The 24,342-nt window shown below is 46.1% G+C and overlaps 1 protein-coding gene and 2 pseudogenes across 3 annotated transcripts in view; 1 reads left to right on the top strand and 2 right to left on the bottom strand.

The window, feature by feature from the left end:
• Nucleotides 1–9,777: 9,777 nt before the first annotated feature.
• On the bottom strand, nucleotides 9,778–10,538 carry LOC107503759 (annotated as a pseudogene).
• A 1,637-nt stretch (nucleotides 10,539–12,175) lies between these two features.
• The window catches only part of IQSEC2 (IQ motif and Sec7 domain ArfGEF 2), a 76,498-nt gene continuing 64,331 nt past the window's right edge, over nucleotides 12,176–24,342 (top strand). The window contains exon 1 of one of the 3 annotated variants that reach the window (XM_036226424.1): nucleotides 12,176–13,117. In XM_036226424.1, the coding sequence (XP_036082317.1) occupies nucleotides 12,411–13,117 (707 nt within the window). In that variant the 5' untranslated portion in view covers nucleotides 12,176–12,410. The remainder of the gene's footprint in view (nucleotides 13,118–24,342) is intronic. The other 2 variants (XM_016132505.2, XM_036226426.1) reach the window with 2 other exon arrangements.
• On the bottom strand, nucleotides 23,233–23,350 carry LOC118608528 (annotated as a pseudogene).

The following is a 24,342-nucleotide window of genomic DNA, read 5'->3' as shown; positions in this document are numbered from 1 at the left end:
AGAAAGTAGGGAGACCTCAGCTCCAAGTATAGCTGTCGTGAGTTAGGAGAAATATGTGTGGCAGGTCAAAGAATCATAGACCTTACAATTTTTTATTAAAGTTTACATTTGGAAGAAATTTAAAGAGGCATCTAACTCGATCTTCCTCCCATCTCATACAGGTGATCCTTTTTGATCCCTTTACCCCATACATCTATCAATAAGTCATTTGGTTTTATTTCAAAATATATTCCATTCTATTCCATTGATCTATGTGTCTATTCTTTCTTCAATACCACTCTCTTGTGTACTGTAGCTTTATGGTACCATGGCTATCTTGAAATCAGGTGGTATGAATCCTCCGACTTTGTTCTTCCATATCATTTTGGTTGTGTTAGGTCTTTTGCTTTTCTACTTAAACTTTAGAATCACTTTGTCTGTGTATACAAAACAGCTTGGTAGGATTTTGACTGAAATTATGTTGAATGTATAGATTAAGTTGTAAAGAAATGAGATTTTTGCAATATTGAGTCTACTTGTTCATGAAGACGGAATATCTATCCATTTGTTTAGATCTGCTTTGAATTCTTTCATTAGTGTTTTGTAGTTTTCCATATTCAGATCCTGTACATATTTTGTTATATTTATACCTAAGTATTTCATTGTTTTGCAGCTATTGTAAGTAGTACTACTTTTTTTTTTAATTTTTAAGTTCTAATTATTCACTGCTGATATACAGAAAAACAATTGATTTTTGTGTATTGACCATGAATTCTGTGACCTTGCTATCTATATGTTCTCATTAGTTCCAGGAGTTTTTTTTTTTCTGGTAGATTGGGATTTTCTACAATCTCATCAATTTTGATAAATTGTATTTTTATTTCTATTTAACTCAAAATATTTAAAAATTTCTCTTGAGACTTCTTCTTTGACTCACATGTTGTTTAGAATTGTATTGTTTAATTTCTAAATATTTAGGGATCTCCCAGCAAATTTTCTCTTACCGATTTCTAATTTAATTCCATTGTGATCTGAGTGCACACTTTGTGTGATTCTTATTCTTTTAAATTTGTTAGGATGTGTTCTATGGCCCAGAATGTGGTCTATCTTAGTGAGTGTTCTAATGCAAACATGAGAAGAATGTGCACTCTGCTCTTGTTAGATGGAATAGTGTATAAATACTAATGAGATCAAGTTGATTGATAGTGCTATTCAGGTAAAAATATACCCCAAATCTGTCCACTTATCTTTCTAAGATGGTTGACATGGCCCAACACAGTCTTGCTCCAGAACTTCTTTCCTGCCTCATCTAGTTATAATCTACCCCCTCACTCTCTTCTGTCAGATTTCTTCCTGAAGTCCCTTGAATATATCAAGTTCATTCTTACCCTAGGCCCTTTGCCCTTTTGTTTCACCCTGTGTGAAATGCTATGACTCTGAATCTTCATGAAATGATGCCTTTTTGTAATTCAATCTCACCTCAGCTGTCACCCTCTTGGAGAGACCTTCCCTGGCTACTGTTTGATCTTAATCCCCATCCTCACCTAGTCACACTACCTTTGCACTTTTTTTTTCATTTGCTTTCAAAGCACTTTTGACTTTGAAATAATCTTGCTCATATGTCTGTTGGTTGTCTGTGTCTGTCATCCTTTCTCTAAAATGTGAGCTCCAGGACAATAGGGACCCTCTTCACCAATGAGTCATCAGCACCTAGAACAGAGCCTGGCACCTGTATATTTATTGAATGACTATACTTCTGCTTAAACATTTCCAGTGATTTGGAACTGCCTATTTTGATCCATGAGGTGGCCAATGTCTCTTTGGATGGTTCTGTATGTTAGAAATTTTATCTTTCTCTTGAGCCAAATACTGCATTCCTGACCATATAAAGATATTAGAAGAGAAAAACACCTTATGATGATTATAAAAGATGCTGAGGAAGCATTTAAAATTTAACCTCTGTTTGTGACCAAAAAAAAGCACATTCTTATCACACTAGGAATAAGAGGGAATTTCCTTAAACTAATAAAAAGCATCCTCCAAAATCCTACAGAAAACAAATATAATGGTGAAATAATGAACCTTTTCCTTTTAAGGTGAGTAACAAAACAGGTTTGCCCTTTATTGTCCCTTTTGTTCAGCATTGCACTGGAGATCCTGCATTGTAAGTCAAGGAAATGAAATAACAGGAATAAGGATTTGGAAGGAAGTAACAAAACTGTCATTGAAGTCTACTTTCTCATATCTTTCACTTACTGGTCCTTCTTCTATTCTCTGGAGGCCCACAGACCAAAGCTGTCCACCCCCCCCCCCGCCCCCCCCCCCGCTCTGTGTGACAGTCTGGGTCCTCTTCCTTCTCTGGGCATCAGTCACCTCATCTGTGAAATGAAGGGGTGAACACAGTTATCCTAAAAGCTCCTGTGGTTCCATCCTTCTATGGTTCTATGAGTTCATATCCTCTCTCCTGCAAGCTAAATATCTCAATTTTTCTCAACAGTTCCATCGATAGTGATGATCTCCAGAAGAGAGATCTCCTTTCCTATCGACGCCCTCCATTTTAAAAAAATACGTAGTGCCCAGAACTGGGGCAGAAAGTGAAGAAAGAACAGGGCACAAAAAAGATTGGAGTAGAGAGAGTTAGACTGAAAACAGCTTAAAAATGATATGGTAGAGAGAGGCAGCAGAGGGAACGGGCTAGGTGCAGGGAGAAGGCAGGGGACAACATCTGAGGGAGAAGTTGCCTGGTGTGGGAGAGCTCCTTGACTTTTTTCCCTGGGATGGGAGGAGGGTTCCCTGCATGGTTTTGGGGACAGTGATAGGAACTGAATTTGTGGTTGGTCACAAACACCTGGCAAATCTCTCAGTCCTTCACTCCAGCTTCCTTACCTCTGGGCTCCAGAATTTTCCCTCCCATAGCTGAGGTGGGAGGAGGGGTATTGACAAAAGCCAGTTGAGGATGAGAAAGGATTCTGCACAGAGCCAGGTCCCTGTCCAGGAGGCAGGAGCAGCCGCCACAGTGGGAGGGAGCAGCAAGCCAACAGCTGAGTGAGACAAGGCCTGGGTTATTTTTTTTCCAGTTTGTTGGCATGTGGGTGGATTTTTCTCCTTTTTTTCTTCTCTCCTGCTCTCTGCTGTTTCCACAGAGATGTGGGAGTTTGCAAATTTGTCTCAGTGGAAGGGAGAGGAAAAGCTGATTTCGGGGGTCCTTGTCAGAGACCAGGGGAGCAGAAAAGGACACTGCAATTCTGGTAGCAAGAAAACTAGGACCCATTCCCCGATGATATCACTGGGGAGAGGAAGGTTCTCTCTCTCCTTTCCTCTTGAGGCTGCAGGGGTGCCTTCTCGCCTCTGCTAAGTTCTTGGCTCTCAAATTTATCCCACCTGGTGATTGCAAAAACCTCTCCTCTGCTTTTTTCTTTGCTCTGCAATGCCAAATGTCCTTTCCTCAGGGCCCTGGACAAACTATGGACACACCTGAGACTCTTGTGCCCAGAGACTGCTCTCCTTCTCAGTATTTCTTGGATTGGGAATGGGAGACTGAGGAGCTTTGTTTTTTTCCTACTTATACATTTAAATGATAAAAAATCCAGTACCTATAGCACATGCAAAGTGCCAAATGAGTGTTTCAAGCTTTCAGAGGGGGGAAGCTTTCTGAAAGGGTTAAGGAGTAGGTAGTTTAGGGAAGACTTTTTGGAGGGCATGGGACCTAGACAAACTGAGGAAGTAGGCAAGGGCATGTCAGGCAGAGGCAAAGAGCACCAGGCTATGGGTCTGGATGCCTGGATCCTAGTTCTGCATCAATTTGCAATGTGATGTTGAACAAGGAAGTTACTTCCCTTCTCCTGGGCTTTCTTTCCTCATCTGGAAAAAGGGCTGGATTTCTAAAGCTCTACAGATCTGAGGAGTCTGAGTCCTGACTCCTGGTCTTGGGGGTTATGAACCACCAAATGAAATTATACAATTGCAGAGTGCATTGAACACCATCAAGGGGTAGGATGACCAATTGTCCTAGCTTTCCTGGGACTCAGAGGTTCCCTGAGAAGTGGAGCTTCAGTGCTGAAATAGTCCCGGGCAGAAGGTGATAGTTGGTCACCCTAGCAAGGGCCACATCCACTCCTCGTTAGCATCATCATCATCACCACTAGAGGGCAACACTCTCTCATGCCTGGGAGTAGGTCTAACCTCACCCAAAAGATACAGAAATGCCCCCCTGTTTCAGGACCAACCAATCCTCTCAATCTTCCTCCTGTAGAGGAGAACCCTGAAAAACAGACCCATAGATCTCGAATCTCAGATGCTTCTTTTTGGCCTTACCAGTCTCACGTGGTCTGATTTTTCCAGTTGTGCCCAAACCGCAATCAGCATTCAGCTATCTAGTCTGTCCCACTGTAGCAGAACTGCCCTGCCTTTTAGGGGACTGGGGACATAGAAGGATGCTGACACATAGCTTTTGTTTGTCTGAACACAATGGACACTTTCACAAGGCTATGTTGTTCGGCCCATACTTTGATTGTCTGGCAATGTACACATTCTACAAGGCCAGCTCCATCGATAAAGAAGCTGACTTCCTCCTTCTTAAAGAACTGATTTCTACATTGCCTTTTACCCCTTATCACATTGAATTGTAGTTGTAATTTATCTCAGTATAGACCCCATTAGGTTGTTGATTCATGCATTCAACAAACATGGATAGCTATTGCTTACCTACCATGTCTCAGGCTTTTTGCCAGACTTGTGGTATGGTGGAGAGCAAGAGATGGAGTATCTGTCCTTGTAGAGCTAACAGTCTAGTGAGGGAGGCAAGAGGGAAACAAACAAAGAACCACACAAATCAATATATAATTACACACTTGCTAAGATCAAGGAAGAAGAAAGACTCACTGAGAGCATATATCAGAGAGATCTGCCTTGTCTGAGAGTGAGAGAAGGTGCCGCTGATGAACTGACATTTGAACTGAGATCTGAAGGATGAATAGGCGGTAAGTAGGCCGCGAAAAGAGCTTTCCATGCCAAAAGAACAGCGGGTGTACAGGGCCTGAGAGGAGAAGAGCCCATATCCCAGGAGGAGCCGTTTCCTCTTTAAGGGCACTGCCTGCCTCTTGTTCATCTCTTGCTATAGCTCCAGGCTTGGCACACAGGGATGCCAAATAAATGTCTGTTGAATTGAATTGGATGAAATTTTATTATGGAAAGGTTCATAGGCTGAGGGTGTAAAGGCCTAGCTTCTAGTTCCAGCTCTTCTGGGCAATTCGATTCAATTTTCCAACTGCTTACTGGGCACCCACTATGTGCAAGGACCTGGAGCCGGACCCAGATGGGGGATTGAAAGGTAAATAAAACTGTCTCTGTTCTTCAGCAGCACGTGTTCAGGTGAGGTGGCTGACAGGTAGACAGGCCCCTTCCACTCTGACTTCTTTCTCTCTAGTTCTAAAATAAGGGATTAGGATTACAGGATCTCTAAGGACCATTCCAGCTCTAACAGTCTTGACCTGCTCTTCTTTGAATAATGGCTGGTTAGATGGCAGTGGGAGCAGTGGAGCTAATTCTTTGATTTCTCCTGTTTGTTAGGAGTCACATGGACTAGGACTGGGGAAATGCGGGCCTGGGTTCTGTTTATGGACCATTCTTCCTTTTACAAGAGTCTCAGGAGCAGTTAGGGTTCATTGCTTTGGGCTAGAATATTCCCGAATTCAATAAACCTTTTTTTTCTTTCCTGTCTCCTCTCCCCACTCCACCTCCAAGTCTTTTTTTTCTGCATCTATAACTGTGTTTTGCATATATCAGGGAGAGCCCTTAAAATCATCTTATCCAACCTCTTCATCCAATGTTTACATTCTCTATGCAACAGATCCTCAAAATGAGGCCATCCAGCCACCATTTAAAGGTCTCCAGTGATGGGGAGCTCACCGACTTCACTTCGCCTGTGAGAGGTTTCTTCCCTCCAGGAAACTGTCTCCCTGTAATTTTCACCCATTACTTCTGACTGTGCCCTTTGGAGCTAAGTAGAATAATTTCACTACATTGCCCCTGACAGCCTATTGGAATTTGAAGCCAGTAATCATGTCTTCATAAGCCAGCTCTCTTCTAGGCCAAATATCATCTGTTCCTTCCAATGTTCTTTATTGATTCAAATCCCTTTAGCATCTGTAGATATAGTTTAATTTATGTAAGATTCATATCCTGCCTACTTTAAAGAGGATATTAGGCAACTCATCAGTTACAACATGAAAGAAAGACAATTAGGAATAAAAATGTGGAAGAAAACAGAGCAGAGACCATGTAAAGGAAGCATGAATAGATGTTGCCAGGTACCTAAAATGAACTGGATTATAATTGGACTCTGAATTTGGCTCAAAGTTTTATGGCAGCTAGGACAAAATTGGAAACACATTGGGTTATGTGGTTTTATGTTCTGACAGGATTAAACTTACAAATCATCTTCAGAGAGAAAATTTTTCCTAAAATGAAACTTCAGACTAGCCTATTAGGATGGCTTTCTGTGAGACGGTTCAAGATCGACAGGTACTTTGGCTATGTCTTGGCCCTTCCCCCACTAGGGGGAAAGGGGCTGGAAGGATAATTAATTAATTAGCCAAATGCTGTCTCAGTTTTAAGCACTGCTGTCTCCTTAGGGATCCCCACATGAGAGTCTTCCTTTTCTCTTCTCTTTTCCTTCTTCGATGTTCCTCACAGATGGTCACTTTCTTACCATTCTGCTCTTTAAAGTCTGCAATCTTAAGACTTTTTGGAACGCCAGGCCTCAGTGAATAGCCCCAGTGAGAAATGGTAGCCTAGTGGTCACACAGCAATTCTCTGCAAGACATTTCTCTCTGGTCCTCATTGTCCTCATTTGGAAAATGAGCTCATCTTTAAGGTCACTTCAGCTCTGATATTCTGGACTGTAAACTCTTTGAGGGAAAGACCAATTTTTTTTTTTAATTTGATTTTCCTGTCTCGTGTCTGGCAGCTAACAGGTAGAGAAGAAGATCTACTTATGAATAGAGCTGTGAGAATTCAATAGGAAAAACTGATTTGAACAGATGCCACTTTTGCATCTGAGGAAAATACTTAATGGCTCTCATTATCGTGAGGAATTCTTGTTGACTGGATACTGGCAGTGGTGATATGGGGTTTTGGGGGTTCTTTCCTGCTCTAGCTCTGCATTCCTTGGCAAAGCTGACCCTATGGCAAGGCGGATTGAAGCAATCACACCAGGGACCGAGGCTTCTGGAAAATGCCTCTGGGAGGCATCAGGAAGGAAAAGAAGGTAGAACCAGTCCCTGCTGAATAACAAGGAATCAATATAAGACTCACTTCAGAGTGTGTAATATCCAGTACATACACTATCTATGTGGATCCTCTCCCTTCCTACCATGTTACTTTCTTGCTGAAAAACTTTCCATGACTTTTCATTGCCTATAGGAGTAGGTACAGATGATCCGGTTTAGCAATGGAGTCTTCTCTAAGCTGAATTAAGCCATGTTTCCCTATCTCCTCCTTTCCCTTACAACATGCACTCACGTGCACGCGTGCACGCACACACATACCTCTTCAACCAAACTACATGTGGTTCCCTAAATATACACTCTCTTCCTGACTGTTCCTTTCTTCCCACTGGACTTGGCTCCCTTCAGCATGTATTTCTCAGCCCTGCCACTTGTACCTATAGAAATCTTAAGCTCAGCTCTAATACCTTCACATCCATAAAGACCTCCCAGCATCCCAGGCCTGGTGCTTCCACTCTAGCGCCTTGCACATTCTGTCTCGTTAGTCTTGTTTGTGACTTATGGTTGTAGCACTCTAACTAGACTAGGAGCTCCCTGAGGGCACAGGCTATGTCTGATTCACCCATAGCTCTCCATCATCCTTCCCTGTTTTATTTTTCTCCAGAGCGCCTATCGCCATCTGTGTTAGTTTCCTAGGGCTGCTATAACAAAGTACCATAAACAGGGTGGGTTAAAACAACAGACATTTATTCTCTCTCAGTTCCTGGGGCTAGAAGTCTGAAATCAAGGTGTCGGCAGGGCCCTGCTCTCTTTGACGGCTCTAGGGAAAAATCCTTCCTTCCTCGTCTCTTCCATCTTCAGGTGGTTGCCAGCAATCCTTGGTGTTCCTTGGCTTGTAGACTCCTATTTCTGCTTCCATCTTCACATGGCATTTGTATGTGTGTGTGTGTGTGTGTGTGTGTGTGTGTGTGTGTGTGTGTATCCAAATTTCTCTCTTATAAGGACACTGGTCGTTGGATTAAGACCCATACCAATAGAGCCTTAACTTGATTACATCTGCAAAGACCTTTCTTTCCAAATAAGATTACATTTATAGGGTGGACATCAAGTTTTTGGAGGATATTATTCAACCCAGTACACCATTCAACATACTCTATATATTCTATTTGTTTATCGTGTCTCTCCCACACTAGAATATCTCCTCTATGAGGTTAGGGATTGCTGTCTATTTTGTTCATTGCTATATTCTCAGTGTCTAGAGCAGTGCTAGATGCATAGTAGACGCTCAGTAAATATTTTGTGAATGAATCTTTGTACACATCTGTCCCCTTCCCCATGGAAAATCTGAATGAGAGAAGAAGGGATAAGGATGGAATGAAGTATTGCCTAGAATATAATAAATGCTCTGTAAGTGTTTGCTGGATGAATGAAAGTATTTGATGGATATATTAATTTAACACTTATGGAGCACCTATTTTATAGAAGGTATGAGAAGGAAACATCTGATTTTCCTGGCTATGCCTTTGTGTGTCCTTGGCCAAGTCATTCAAACTCTTGGTTTTACTTTCTCATCTCTAAGATGGAGGTAATAACAGTACCCACCTCACAGGATTGTCATGAGGATTAAGTCAGTTTGTACATGTAAAGAGCTTAGCACAGTGTCTGGCACATGGTTAGCACCATATACATGTTAGTTATTATTATTGTGTTTGCTGTTATATGCTAGGGTCTGTGCAAGCCCTTTTTGTTTAAAGCCAGCTTTATAGAAATAAAATTCACATACCATAAAATTCTCCTTTTAAAAATGTACAACTCAGGGATTTTTAATTAATGAGGTTGTGCAACTATCACCACACTCTAATTTTAGAACATTTTCAATCTCCTTCTACCCCCCAAAACCCATACACGTTAGCGGTCACTTCTCTTTCCCCAATCCATGCCCTGACAACCACTACTTTACCTTTCGTCTCTTTGGATTTGCCTTTTCTGGAATTTTATATAAGAGAATCATACAGTATATGGTCTTTTGTGTCTCTTTTAGCATAATGTTTTCAAGGTTCATCCATGTTTCAGCATACACCAGTACTTCATTTCTTTTTATGGCTGAATAATGTTCCGTTGTGTAGATGTACCACATTTTGTTTACCCATTCATCAACAGATGAACATTTGATTGTTCCCACTTTTTGGTGATTATGAATAATACTGCTATAAACATTCATGTACAAGTTTTTGTGTGGACATACATTTTTATTTCTCTTGGGTATATACCTAGAAGTGGAATTCCTGGGTCATACGGTAACTCTATGTTTAACATTTTGAGATACTTACAAACCATTTTCCAAAGCTACCGCACCATTTTGGATTCCTACCAGCAATGAATGACGGTTCTAATTTCTTCGTATGCTCGCTGATACTTCTTCTTGTCTGCTCTTTTTATTTTAGCTATCATAGTGGGTGTGAAGTGGTATCTCAGTGTGTGCATGTGTGTGTGTCTGTGTTTTAAGAAACTGATGTTTATTTTTTAACTACCTTATTTCCATATTCTGTTTAAGAGACTGTGGAAGAACAGCTTAAAACCACTTAGCGGTTGTTCCTACCCATTCGGTGACCTCAGATTGAGTAGCAGTAAATTTGGGAGCAGTCCATTCACCCTGAAATTCCTCCTTGGTCACAGTCTTTTTCAGTAGCGGCCTGCTCTTCCTTTTCGATCTCTTCAGAATCTGTGTAGAAATAGAGATCAGGTAGACCTTCCACGGATGCTCACAGGAGACGGTCCCGAACATGCATAGAACTTCCTGGGCCCACATCCACCACATCGGACCCACTGAGTGAGCTCCCTCGTTGTTGCAAGGGATGGCAATGTCCACATGGTGCAGAGGAGACTGTTACACAGGGCAATGGCAGGCAGGTTAACATAAGACACTTCTGTGAGAGGCTGGTGGTCAGCTCTGGGATCAGTAACCACAGGAAGTCATGGCTCTCAGAAGGCTCCCTGGATCTGGCTAGTGAAGGTTTCAAGAATGAAGCTGCCAGCAATAGAAGTGGCCCCAGTGGCAGCGGCAAACTTCAGTACAGCTCGTTGGCCAGTATTTCTGGATGATATGATACTGACACCAGCAGGGTTTTCAATGTCAATAAAGGCACAAGCCACTAGCAGAAGCTTCTTCTGGATTCTCTTCAGATTTATGATGAAGATGTCATTGCTTTTCCTTTTGTAGATGTGCCGTTCCATTTGGAAGTCAAGGTTGATGTCACCTAAGTGGGTTCCTGCTGTAAGGAATTTAAAGACATCGTGCTACTTCATCCGCAGGACAGCAAGGCCTTCAGACATTGTGAAAGTTTCCCTTTCAGTTGTAACAGGAACCCAGAAAAACACCTTATGGGTAGCATAGAAAACTCGTTGTGATTTTGATCTGCATTTCTCTGATGGCTAATGATGTCGAACATCTTTTCATGTACTTACCGGTCATTTGTACATCTTCTTTGGAGAAATGTCTATTCAAATCCTTTGCCCATTTTAAAAAACAAACAAATGTGTTTTGTCGTTGTTGACCTGTAATCCTTCTTTACATATGTGGTGCGCAAGGACGCGCACCGGGCTCTAGGCTTTGTGGATACAAAGCCTTTCTCAGATATATTATGTGCCCATATTTTCTCCCATTCTGTGGGTTGCCTTTTCTGTGCCAAATGTTTTTGCATGCTTTTTTCAAAGACTACCTCTGTAGGATAGGTGTTATTGATAGGGAAATAAAAATTCAGGAAGGAGAAGATGGAATTTAAATACAGTTTCGTTCGACTGTAAAACCCACACTTTCTCCTCTAACTCAACCTGCTCACAAAGATGAAGACATGTTTCTGGCTTTAAGGGGCTCAGTCTGTCAGAGGACGAAAAACAAAAACACAAACGAATGTACTATAAAGCTGTGTTCCACTTGGCCCACAAATACCACAAAAGAAGTGCAGAGGAAGGTCAAGAGGAGAGAAAAAGCAAGCATTTCTGGCTGGGGACATCAGGGTTGACTTCAGGAAGGTGACATTTAAGTCTTGAAGGATGGGTACAGTTTCACTGGGTGGGGATGATGGACAGAATGGAGGAGAACATTTTCAAAGGACAGCAGAAAATGAGAATTGAAGGAATGAACAGAGCTTTGATCCTAAGACTGGCTGCAATGGGGAGTCCTAGCGCTTTTGGAGATGGGAGATCCTGTGATTGCCTTGGTTGGAGGACCCAGGCACTGGCTAACTGAGGGATCCTGGGGTTGGCTGGGTTAGGGGATCTGGGTACTGGCTTGGATGAAGAGTTTAGGGGCTGGCTGGAGTGGAGGATGCCTGTGATGTTGCTTGTGTTGGGGCGGCGGGAGCAGGAGCTGCCTGGAATGTGGGGAGTTGTGGTCTGGCTGGTCTGGAGAAAGACAGCGCTGGTGGGGATGGGGGTGCATAGTCTAGGGACCAGCCAGGATGAGAGGTCCAGGGGCTGCCTGTAATGAGGGCTGGATGCAGGGACGTCGCCTGAGGTAAGAGGTCCAAGGGTTGGATGGGATGGGAAATCGGCCACTTGGGATTGGCAGACCCAAAGGGGATGGAGAGTCCATGGGATGCCTGGACCTGGGGGCTGCCTGGGATGGGGGTTCCTGATATGTCTTTGGTGAGGATCTTGAGCCTGGTGGACCCGGGGAACATTGGAACATACTGGGACAGAGGGCTTTGTTAGGCAGCATTAGGCGAGGCCCCCAGAACTGGTGGAAGGGAGCCATCTACAGAAGTCTGTGATGGAGCTGGGCTGGGTGACTCGGACGGGGTCCGGCTTCGCGTGGCGGTGGAAGAGGCAGGTGGGGCGCGCGGGGGCGGGCCAAGCGAGCGGGATGGGGGCAGGGGCGGGGGGCGGGCCGGCGGTCGGGGCGGTCCCGCGCGGCCGCGCTGCGCAGTGACTCCGCAGCGGGCGGAGCGCCGTGGGCCGCGTCCTCCCCAGCCGTGGCGGTGGCGGTGGCGGCGGCGGCAGCAGCGGTAGCCTCAGCTCCTGCTCCCCGTGCCACCGGTCCCAGCGCTGTCTCCCGGGCCCCCCAGGGCCCCCGGGCCCTCGAGCCCGGTGCGCGCCCTTGCGCACCGCCGGCCCCCTCCCCCGGCTGGGCCCGGGGGAGGGTGGCGCCGTGAGCGAGCGAGGACCGGGCTCTCCTGCCCCTTCCCCTGCCCCTGGGCCGCCAGGATGGAGGCGGGGTCGGCGCCCCCGGGCGGCCCCGGATCCGAGAGCCCCAACCGGGCGGTGGAGTACCTGCTGGAGCTGAACAACATCATCGAGAGCCAGCAGCAGCTGCTGGAGACCCAGCGGCGGCGCATCGAGGAGCTGGAGGGCCAGCTGGACCAGCTCACCCAAGAGAACCGCGACCTGAGGGAGGAGAGCCAGCTGCACCGCGGGGAGCTGCACCGGGACCCCCACGGCGCGCGGGACAGCCCCGGCCGCGAGAGCCAGTACCAGAACCTGCGCGACACCCAGTTCCACCACCGCGAGTTGCGGGAGAGCCAGTTCCACCAGGCGGCCCGGGACGTAGGATACCCGAACCGGGACGGCGCCTACCAGAACCGGGAGTCGATGTATCGGGACAAGGAGCGGGACGCCTCCTACCCGCTCCAGGACACTACCGGTTACCCAGCCCGCGAGCGCGACGTGGCCCAGTGCCACCTGCACCACGAGAACCCAGCTCTGGGTCGCGAGCGGGGCGGGCGGGAAGCCGGGCCAGCGCACCCTGGCCGCGACAAGGAAGCCAGCTACTCAGCAGCGGTGGGCGTGGGACCCCGGCCACCGCGGGAGCGGGGCCAGCTGAGCCGTGGTGCATCCAGGAGCTCCAGTCCGGGGGCCGGCGGGGGCCACAGCACCAGTACCAGCACCAGCCCGGCCACAACCCTCCAGAGAAAGTAAGGAATGTGTGTTTGTACCTACGCCCGTCTCCCTCCCCCCTTTCTCCTCTAGTTCCTTCTCCAACTTGTCCGGCCAGTAAAGTAAAAAGCTGGTACCTGATTCCATGTCTTCTTCTCCTGTCCCAACCTGTCAGGAGAAGCAACCCCCCCTCCCCATACAGCTGACACCCCAAACGGGGTTGGCTTGATGAGAGCAGGTGTCTCTTCTTAGAACCGTGGCCAGTGAGGGCCTAGAGCAGTCATCACCCGCTCCACTTCTTCATCCCCTGGCTGTATCCTTGCCAGAGGATGGCTTTCCATTTTATTTATTTATTTATTTATTTATTTATTTATTTATTTATTTATTTATTTGCGTTTATTGTCTGCGATGGTGTCAACTTGGAGCCCCAGGGAAAAGAAAATACCCCCCCTTTTTTTTTTTTTGCCTGTTGGGGTCTCCACTGCAGGTTCTGAGTGCAGGCCTGATCTTATCTCCTCTGGTGGCCTCAGCTCCATCCTTTCCCAAAGAGGCAGGTGGAGACCAGAATGGCTGCTGGAGGCCGAGACATCCATATGAAGGGAACTGCAGTACATCCTGGCCGGGGGTGTAAAGATAGGGGAGCAAAGATGGAGGCCTGGCTCCTGGCTAGTTCATCAAAGACCACCCCCTCTCCATCCTCAAGAAATATACCACCCAAATTAAAGAGAGTACCAGGAAGGGAAGTCTACAGAGCTTCCCTCTTGTTGGATCAGTGCCAATGTCTGAGCTGGGGTCAATGTGTCTGCCTATTTGGGACACCTTGGCACTATCTCTTGGGTTGGTGGGAAATGGGCTGGGTTCACTATTTCCGTGCAGATACCACAATGAGCTGTTGGGGATAAATGTCAGGCTAAGAGAGTCAAGGGCATACAGGCTCACAGGGCTTCCCTAAAGGCTCCCTGATTTTTTTTCTGCTGGATTGGAAAGAACACTGAACTGGGAGTTAGGAGACTCAGGTTCCCCTTCCACCTCTGCTACAGATTGGCTTTGTGACCTTGACTGAGTCTCTTCCTCTCTCGGGCTATCGGTTCCCCTGTCTCTTTTTCAAAGGGAAGGTCTGCCTTGAATGCTCTTTAAGGGTCCCTCCAGCTTAAATTTGATGGTTATGTGACTAATCCAGCCACACTACAGAGCAAGTCTGAAGTCCTCTAGCGAATGGACAGCCTTCCCCCCTCCTCTCGCTGCTCAGCTGGTCCTACCATGTGCCACAACCAGTGGAGTGTCTCTTATAGGCTGGGCTGGGGGTGGGGAAGCCTTCTGCCTCAGGAAATCTGCCGGGAGACAGCTCTCTGCAACTCCCCCGTGGTGAGGCAGCAGGCTGGGGTGCTGGGTTGAGATGGCTGGGCCCCAGGAGCAGCAGCTGCAGTTCCAGGGCCCGGCTGGGCTCCACTGCAGTGCACCTTCAGCTGAGTTTTGGTGTGGACTGCTTGAGGGAGTAGGGAGATGGGCCCTCCTGCCCAGGCAGGGCTGCTGGGAGCCCATTCCTAAAGGACTGACTGTGTGCAGCTCGAGGCCCTGCACCGAAGGAAGAGTCTGGACCAACCAAGCACGGTCTTGGTCTCCTTTCAGGAGACGCCCATGGTAGGGTGAAGGCAGAGAGAGACTGGATGGCATTGAGGTCCTCGAGTCTGGCTGCAGACTTTTCTAGAGTGGTCAGGCCTGTGACAGAAAAGGGAGCCTCATTATGTGTGGCTCCAGAGAGCAGAACCAGGAACAGTGGGAAAATTTGGGATAAATCAGGAAGGAGTTTCCAACCAGGCTTTCTGGTGATGCAGTGGACTGCCTCAAGAGGTGGGGGTGGAGGCTGGTAGACATGTCCAGCAGAGGCCTGGTGGGGGTCAGGGAGAGCTGGGGAAAGCACATTTCATAAATCGAGTGTAAAGCCCGATGAAAATGACTTGGGCCTCCCCCAATTCCAGGATTCCATGACACTCAGATTCTCCATCCTGTAGACATAGGTCCGAATCCCTTGGCTGGCTAGCGGGCAGCCCATTTGCTCTTTAGCTCTGTGCTTCTGCTGTCCACACAGGCCTGCCTCTTGATATTTCCCTCTTGTGCACCTTCCAGGCTGTTTGTTGGATTTCCTGGCTTCCCATTTCCTACTTGATTAATAAGGGGGTTTAGATAGTACTTTGAATTTCTCCTAACCCCATATTAAATATTTGCACATCCATTACTTCCTCTTTTGGTCCTCACAACAGGCCTTGTGCAGTGAGCACTAGCAACTCCATTTTAGAGATGAGGAAACGGAGCCTGCAAGATCAAGGGACCTTGCTCAAGGTTATATTGATAGTTCCCAATGGAGCTGTGACTAGAACCCAAGTCCACCTTGTTTTTCCACTGAGCTTTTCATCTCACAGGAGTCTCTTGGCCTCAAGACTTGGCTGGGTCGTGAACTGGGAGAGGCCAGGAGAGCCTTAGGTAACTAGAGGACATGTCCAGGAGGAGATGACTCTGGGATGAGTGGGGGATTCGACAGGGGAGGGCAGAAGGCTGTGTCTCCCTTTTTCCCACTCTCCTACCCCACCAGGCGTCTATGGCAGTAGCCACTGCTGCCACCACAACTGTTGCAAGCGACTCCACCGCCTGGTCTGTTCTGGGTTTGTAGAGTGGGTGAGAAGGCTGCTGCTGGAAGCCAGGGAAGGCAGGGTGGGAGTTTAGCAGCAGAGGCTGCAGCATTGGGGGAGGATAGGTAGAGCTGGTACAGGCTGGGAGCGCCTGGTCCCCAGGCTCCCTCTGGTGGAGGAAGAGGGGAGAGAGGGGCCTGGGCCCAGCTGCTGCTTTTTGAGGGGCCCCTCTGCCTAGGGATTTATTGAATCCTCCCAAGAACCCTATGCGTCTGTCACCACAACCCACATTTTGTAGCTGAAGTAACTGAGGGTTCAGAGAAGTGAAGCGGCACAGCGGGTCATACTACCCATAAGACAGACTCCCAATCCTGTGAACTTTCCCTCTACTGCAGTTGATAGCAGCTGTCACATCCACCCCCACCTATGTCATCCCCCCAGGATTCCCACATCCTCCCGCACTGTCTCTTCTGGACAGGTTCCCGGATGCCAGTATGCTTCCTGCTGTGCCCTGAGTGTGGCCTTTCTAGTGCAGCAGAGAGCGAGATGAGGCCCGACCTCCTTCTGGCGGTTGGTCCTCTGTACGTGAGGGCTTTGCTTGCTTATTCATTTGTTTTTTAGTAGCTACTGGTCACTACCAATGCTTAGGTCTTTTCCCCTGCAATTGTTGCCCCCCTCCCCCACAGATGACTAGAAAAGAGCCCTGATTTCATTGTTGATCTTGCCCTGGCCCACCTTGCAGATCAGGCACCTGGAGTGATTTACAGGCTTGCTGGGGGCCACTGCTGAGCCATTCCATGCTGAAGAGAGCCGCATCCCCCAAGCTTTGTGCATGGGCCCAGCTCTGGCTCTGCTGTAGGTGGTGGTGGGCTGAAGCTGGTAACTCTCCATCCTCTGCCTCCACCCCCTGCCCACCCCACAAGCTAGCTCATATTGGGGGAAAACAACCAGAGGGCTGGCCTGGTGTTCTTGACAGCCAGAGCAATGTCTGGTCTACCACACAGTTGTCTCCCACATACGGTGGGGTGTCAGAGTGCTCTCTGCAGGGGCTGAGGGCTCTGGGAGGGAGAGAGGGAGTGAACCTAGGGAGGAGCCTTGTGGAAGTCTGTCCCCTGTGGGGTCTTGGGTGCTTTTTCCCGGGGTGGGGGGGGTCTCTCCTTCTTTTCAGGAGGGGAAACCATTTATCTTCCCCCCACTGTGTTGGGAGCATTATACTCGTGTGGGAGGAAATGATAATGTCGAGTTGAATGAGAATTAGAGGAGTCTTGCTTCTCTGTCTAGATCTGGGGCAAGAATGGAGTTGTTGTCATCCACAAACATTTCTTAGCTGTGTGCACAAAGCAGGAGGGGCCACCAGGCTGAACCAACACCATGCTCAAGGAAGGCCTGGCTGCTGTCAAGGATCCAGGTGGGGGGCTTTGAAGTGAGTGGGTGTCTCCTGGTGTCAGATGGAGGGAGAGGTGGAAAGAAGACTGCACCCAGGTTCGCCCTCTGCTACTCTTCTTTCTGTCCCACCCCTGCCTGCTGTGGCCTCCGAATTTGCTGGGAGCACAGTAAAGGCCTCGAGCATGGAGAGAGGGCCACATGTATGCTGAGTCTGTATGCCAGGCGCCTCCTTATGTGACTTTATGTAATAATAGCTAACATTTTTTTTTACTGCATTTAGTGTGTGCCAAGCACTATTCGTTCTAAGTGCTTTCCATGTATGAATTCATTCAATATTCACCTGAATCCTTTAATGTAGGTATTGTTATTAAATCCATTTTATAGATGAGGAAATTGAGGCCCAGAAAAAGTTGGACAACTTACCCAAGGTCACTCAAGGAATAAGCAGTAGACCTGAGAAGGAGCCCAGGTGGTCGGGCTCTAGAGTCCGCCTTCAGTGTTCTTACCCATCAGGCAGTAATGCCTCTTGTCTCATTTGCAGAGTCCCTGCCAAGTGGGTGTTAGTATTATCCTCATTTTTCAGACAAGGTAAGGATGATCAGACAGGTCTGATTACCTGCCTGAGGTTACACAACTGCAGGGAGCCCAGAACCTTCTGACTCTTGAGCCTATGGTACTCTGTTGCCTCCCACAGGCAGGAGGGATGTAAAGCCATAGAGACATTCCAGGCATGGCTCCGGGCTTCCCCCCGCAGAACTCCAGGGACCACTGCTTCTCCTGATTGCCTCCTGGATTTTTGTTGTGGTCTCCTAATAGATGCTCCTCCTGCTCTTGCTTTGCCAAGCCTCTGATAAAGTGCTGCCAGGCCAAGCTTTATGCAGGGCTCCGGTGGTTTCACTCCCTCTTCAGCCTGCAGGAGAATGTTCACACTTTTCTGCCTGCTGTGCATGGTCCTCTTAAGATCTGTCCCCAACTTACCTCTCTCTTCTCATCTTTTTCAGTCCCCTTCACACACATCGCGCTCCAGCCAGACTGGACTGTGTACCCCATTGTTAGCCCACTGAGCTTTCCGATAGCCTCTGGGTCTTTGCTCATGCTGTTCCCTTCTCCTAGCCTGCTCCATCCAGCTTCCAGGCTCAGCTCTGCTCTCACCTCTCATGTTTGTTCACCGGTCCTTCCTGGTGCTTAGTCTATTCCTGATCCTTGAAATGCGCACTTTTAGACCTTGATGGTTATTTATTTGCATCTCGTATCCTCTCTACTAGATTAAGAGCCCCTTCAGATTGGGATTTAACTCAACCGTATTGAGCTCATGTTGTGTCAGACTCTATGCTGGTTGCCGTGGGTATGAGATAAGGAGCTAGAAGCTTGGAAACACATAGTGTAGCACATAGTAGCTGCTCAATAAATGTTAAGTAGACAGATGAATGTCAGATTAAGTCCTGGTGTGCTAATGGCCATGGGTGCCTAAATTTTTCTTCATTCCAGGACTCCCGTGGAGCGAGGTAACTCAACTTCAGAATTCTCTTGGCTTTTGTGCAGCTTTTATCTCATGCTCCCTGGAACTATTTGGCCTCTGCTTTCTGTTCTCACACTTAGTCTTCCAGTTCATAGAATGGCAGGGGAGCAGAAATGGACAATACTTTGGACACATTTAAGCCACCCTGCTCATAGTTACCTCTCCCTCCCATGCCATGGCCATGTCATACCATGGTCTTGACCCTCACTCAGCACAAGATACTCTGTTCTGAAAGGAGCAAAGAGGTCTGCATAGGACCTCTGTGCAGTCTGTCCAGTCTAGTGGGAAGTTACATATTTATCCACCAAATCGTTACTGGGCTCAGACCCTGGGCCGGCACAGTGTCTTAGAGTCAGAGTAAGACATAACCTTTCTAGTTCATTCCCTGCTGTATTTCCTGGCAGAATAATAAATACTGGTCACAAGGAAGAATGATGAATAAATGACTTATTTCCTCTTTCGAGGTAACTCATTTAGGGCAAGATCATTTGCTTGTCACTCTCACTTCCTCGTGGCATTTGGTCTCTCGCCAAGCATCCATGTTGAAAGCATTTACATGAGGAAGCCTGTTCTCAAGTGTGTAGGAGCTAAGGCTCTCTGGGACCTTAGCATTCTGAGAAAGTGTGGTGCCGGGGAAGGAGGACTTTGTGTGACTTTAGGCAAGTCACTTAACTTTTACTGCCTCATTTTTCTCAAGAAGAAAACAAGGATAAAACTGTGTGTTCTGATATGTAAGATTCATGTTGCCCCCCCCCCCCAAAAAAAATGTATCAGAAGATTTCCTGGCTACCTAGCACACCCATCAAGCTCCTTCCTGATCTGGATGGAAAACTGAGGGACAAGGATGGAAAATAATAGGTGAGGCTGCCCTGCCCCCTAGAGGTGGAGCATAGCGATCAAAACAACCCAGCCAAGATCTTCACATCATAGCCTTTTCAAAACAAAGATGACAAGCCAAAGCTACACGGTGGTAAGGGTGATTCCTCTAACATTTTAGAAGGAAATCTATCACAATTATTATTTGATGTGTACCATTTCACTATTTTCAAATGCATTTCTTTGTAGTTATGTGATATTTATGCCTTTTGAAAGGGATAATATAATTGCATATCAGGGCTTTGTGATTTCCTACTGGATTCCAGAGTGCAATATACTGAATAAAACCAGTATTTTTCTCTATATAACCACTTTAGAATTATTGTCAATATATCTGTAATAAAAATTGCCTAATTTCTTCCTTCTCCCAAATTTCTTTATAAATCCGGGAAGCATCTCACACAACTGTACACATCTGATATGCTAGCCAATTCATAAATAACTCGTCCTATGATGGTAATTATCGAGAGAATTAAATAAGATGACGCATATGAAGTATTTGGCGTATAGTGTGTGCTTACTCGGTTATAGGCATTTTTATTATTAATAATACCTTTGTAAAACTAAGTGCCATGGAAGGGCAGCAGGAAGAAGCCATGTGGGAGCTTACCACATTTCTGAGAGAAAGGTCAGTCCAGTGACTATTGTGCCTAGTATGTGGCACACCTTGTGCTACCGTAGGCAGGGAGTTCTGTGATTAATATTACATAGTTTCTGGCATCAGGGTGCTCACATTTGGGCGGAGAAGATGGTCATGAAAACAGATGATTCTAATGTGGTATCTTGTGTGCTATGCCAAAGGGGAACTAAGGGGCCATGGGTACCCAAAGGAGGGACATCTAACCTGACCGTCAGGGAGGGCCTCCTGGAAGAGGTGATGCCTGAACTGTGGCTTGGAAGATGACTAGGAGTTAGCTAGGTGAAGAACGATGGCATGTGAGTGGGTAGGAATTGGGGGACAAGAGAGGCTAAGGCTGAGGGGATAGCATGAGCAAAAGTATGGAGGCGTGGAAGTAGCAGGGTACAAAGAGGGAAGGAACACTTAACAGGGAGTCAGGGAGCATCTGGAGAAGAGTCTGAAGAGTTGGCCAGCCCAGATCATGAGGACACTAAAATAGCAGGATAAAGAGCTTTATTCTGTTGGGAATTGGGAGCCAGCGTAGGGTTTTAAGCTGATGGAAGTGGTGTGCATTGTAGAGTATGGAATGACCTGTTGAGAGCCATGTTTTGGAGAGAACCCACTAGAGGGCAGTTTGGAAGATAGATGGGAAGGCTTCCAGCGAGGAGGCTGGTGGGACAGTCTAGGTGAGACATGATAGGCTTGAGCTTGGGCATTAGGAGTTGAGATAATCTATTGGAGAAAAGACAGTGACAACACAATGACAAATGCTGTGATGGAGGGGAGTGTAGCCTATCATGAGAGCTCAGAGGAGTGGCATGAGCAGTAGGATTTCAATAATATAAAAGTCAATAGTATAAAAGTCAAAAAGCTTCGAGCTGAAAGGACCCTTGAAAATTATCCAGCTCAGGCTGGATAATTCTCATTTTATAGATGAGAAGACTGAGGCCCAGAGAGAGAAAGGACTTGTATAAGGCCACGCTCAGCGTGCAAGAAGAGAAGCTATGATTAGAAGAGCCACTCTCATATTAATTCCAGTATTCAAAGCATCGTTCCTTAAATGTGCTATATTATGCCTTGAAATCCCGTGACGGTTGCAGGGATTATTATCTTTGTGTGCTACAGATGAGAAAACTGAGGCTCAAGGACTCTGGATGACTTGACAGGGAGGAAGCGATGAAGAGGAGGTGTCACCTAAATAAAGGGTCTTTTCCTTCAATGGCAGACAGACCCTCTGCCCTGGTTCAGCCCCTCGGAAATCAGATCTGCTAGATTCATAGCTGGGGTCTCTAGTCTCCTTTCTTCAAGCCAGGCCCAGCCTTCTTTCTGCTGCTTCCTGCCTTAAAGGTCCTCATTTAATGTAACTAAGGCAGCTTAGAGGCAGCTTCTGGCCCAACAGCTAGGGCTGTCATTCCCCTTTTGTTTTGTTTTCATGGAAGAGGGTGGACCTGTATCTGTCATCACTGTGTCCCCACTCCCTTGGGCAGGGTGCCTCTGGCCTGAGTGCCTTTGGTTTGAGGCCCCATGATGTGATACATAAGGAATGAGCTTTGGAGACTGCCATACCTAAATTTGAATCTAACCCACTGGATGATCTCAGCTAGGTCATTTTACCTTCTCTGTGCCTTACTTCCCTCATCTGTGAAATGGGATGACAATGCCTAATTTTCAGGATTAGCCAAGATCACTTGAATGGCACTCTCTGGTACTTGTGAGTACTCAATCGTCATTTCTGGGGGAAGAAAACCAATGAAATAACCCGTGATTGTGCCAAAGCATATGCTCTTATATCTCATTTCATAATCATGATATTACCAGAGATTCTTTAGTTTTCATAGGAGATAACTCATCCAAATATTTAAATAGCATATCATTAAAATAAGACAAAGTGGGGGAAAAGCAAAACAAAACAAAAACAGTCATTTCCTTCTCCTCCATGAAATCTCCTATGGACAATAACTTGAATAATTCAGTGCTCGGCTAAGATTTGCTTCCCCCGAAAAACTGGTATATTTCCTCCTTCCTAATATGAGGCTGTCATGGCTCATTGTATCTTGCTTTCTGCCTCAGTTACCAGTTAATTTGAAGTATAGCGCTAGCTAGCATCTTTGTTGATCTCTTTTTCCAAGTTTTTATTTTCTAGTTCAATTTTTATTCTTTCCTTATCTGTGTTATTGGAGTAAGCTACCTCAAATCCTTTATGACTCAGGCGGGTATAAATAACTAATGGGTGTAAATAGTTGAATGAATGGAACTCGGAAAAGGCTGGACTGGTGATGGTGGGGTTTGAAGAGGACCAGAGGGTGGTGCAGGCTGGAGCAGCCAAGAGGACTACATCTGCATGGATGACTGTGGTCCTATGAGTTGAAGGGTTAGTCAGGGAGGAGTCTATCCTTCACTCGGCTGTCTTGCTCCTGCTCTGAAAAGAAGCATGGATTGGAGAACAGGACCTCATGTCACCTCCCCCTAGAATCATCAGTCTCCTCCTTTCGTATGTACTGTGTGGGAGGCTAAGGTCCAAAGAAAGAGGAGGAACTTATTTTTTAAAATTAAAGCAAAGCAGTACTTTATACAATTTTAAAAAGTCAAATAGTACACAAGGACATATATAGTAAAAAGCCAATGTCTCTCTGGCCCCCACTTCCCAGCCCCCAGAAGGACCACTTTTACCTTTTAGGTTTTCTGGTTGTAACTTCCTATCTCTAAATAACACACTTCAATTGTTATTTCTTCACCTATCAACTTCAAACATTATCTATTGACTTCTTCCTACTATGACAAATGAGAATTTAGCTTATTTATAACACCTGACTCTATCCCCCTCCCAAATCTTGATAATTATATTACCATTTGGTTCCTGTATTAGTTACCTTTGTAATTTTATTAAATACTGTTTTAAACTGTGATTTCTTATTCCATCAAATTTTCAGTATCTCTTGACCACTCAGTTTATATGGCATAGTTACTAGTGCCCCATCCTTCCCTCCATCTTTCTTCTGCCCTTTCACCTCCTATTTTTCTGTGTTCAGTACTTTTGTATCCTGCGAGGACGGTTACACATGTATTCTGTTCTGTAACAATAAGTAGGTCTCTAGTGCTTTATCTATACAAATTGATTTTTTTTTATGCCTACAGCACCCGGTCTTCCTAGGTGGTCTCCCATCCAAGTACTAACCAAGCCCAACCCTGCTTAGCTTCTGAGATCAGACGGAATCGGGCATGTTCAGGGTGCATGGCCATGGTATACAAATTGATTTTAAAAGTTGACCACCAATACACTGTATTTATGTGATGATGACTATGTCAATATTTTCATTGCAGGGCCAAATAGTGTACTATAATTGCACCTCACTTCCTACAGGTCCTAGTCACGACCTCTGTACTTCTTGGAAAATGTTCCTAGCATCAAGGTCGAATAAATTTTCTTTATGCTCTATAAATTGCTAAAAGTCATGCCCCTTTTTGTTTTGTTTTATATTTGGACCAGGACTTTCTGCCTGCCTGCCTCCCTCCCTCCGCCCACTTTCCCTCCCCCTACCTATCTCCGTCCCTCCCTCCTTCCCTTCCTTCTTTCCTTCCTATTTATTTGCTTGCTTGCTTACTGTTGCGTGTAGTTCCTCAAAACCACAAGATAATCATAACACATCTTCCAGGGACATTTTACTTGGAGATGTTTAGGAGAGGGGCTTTTTTTTTTTGCATTTTAGTAAGATATTTTGCTTTATTATTTGTCTAAATAAATAAATAAATAAATAGTTCAAAATAGTTCAGAGTTAATTTGTGTTGTTGTTGTTGTTGTTGTTTAATCCCTATCTTTGTGTGGAATTGAAAATAGAGACTTAACATGTCTGAACACTGAAGTTTGAGTTTTGGCCTAGGTGAGTTGGAGAGATGGTTGCTTGCTTGTTTGGAAGTATCACCTGGGAGATAGACTATGTATAAACAGCACCAACCCAAGGGTTGCAGTAAGAATTAAATGAGACGATGTGTACAATGTGCCCTGAACATGGTGGACAATTTACAACCTTAACTTAGTTTCTTCTCTGTTTTTCTTCATACTGTTATAAGATGATTAGAAGAGGGACTTTTTAAAACTTCACACTGAAATGTATGCATACAGAAAAAAAGTGCTCATGATCACAAATGAAAAGCTTGGTCAATTTTTACAAACCAAACACACCTTATGTAACCAGCGCTTAGTTCAAGGTCTGTCTGTCATCCACCCCACCTGGTACT

The sequence above is a fragment of the Rousettus aegyptiacus genome, unplaced genomic scaffold (assembly GCF_014176215.1).
Source record: "Rousettus aegyptiacus isolate mRouAeg1 unplaced genomic scaffold, mRouAeg1.p scaffold_m13_p_9, whole genome shotgun sequence".
NCBI classification, from domain to species: domain Eukaryota; kingdom Metazoa; phylum Chordata; class Mammalia; order Chiroptera; family Pteropodidae; genus Rousettus; species Rousettus aegyptiacus.
This window is presented reverse-complemented; position numbering and strand designations above follow the sequence as displayed.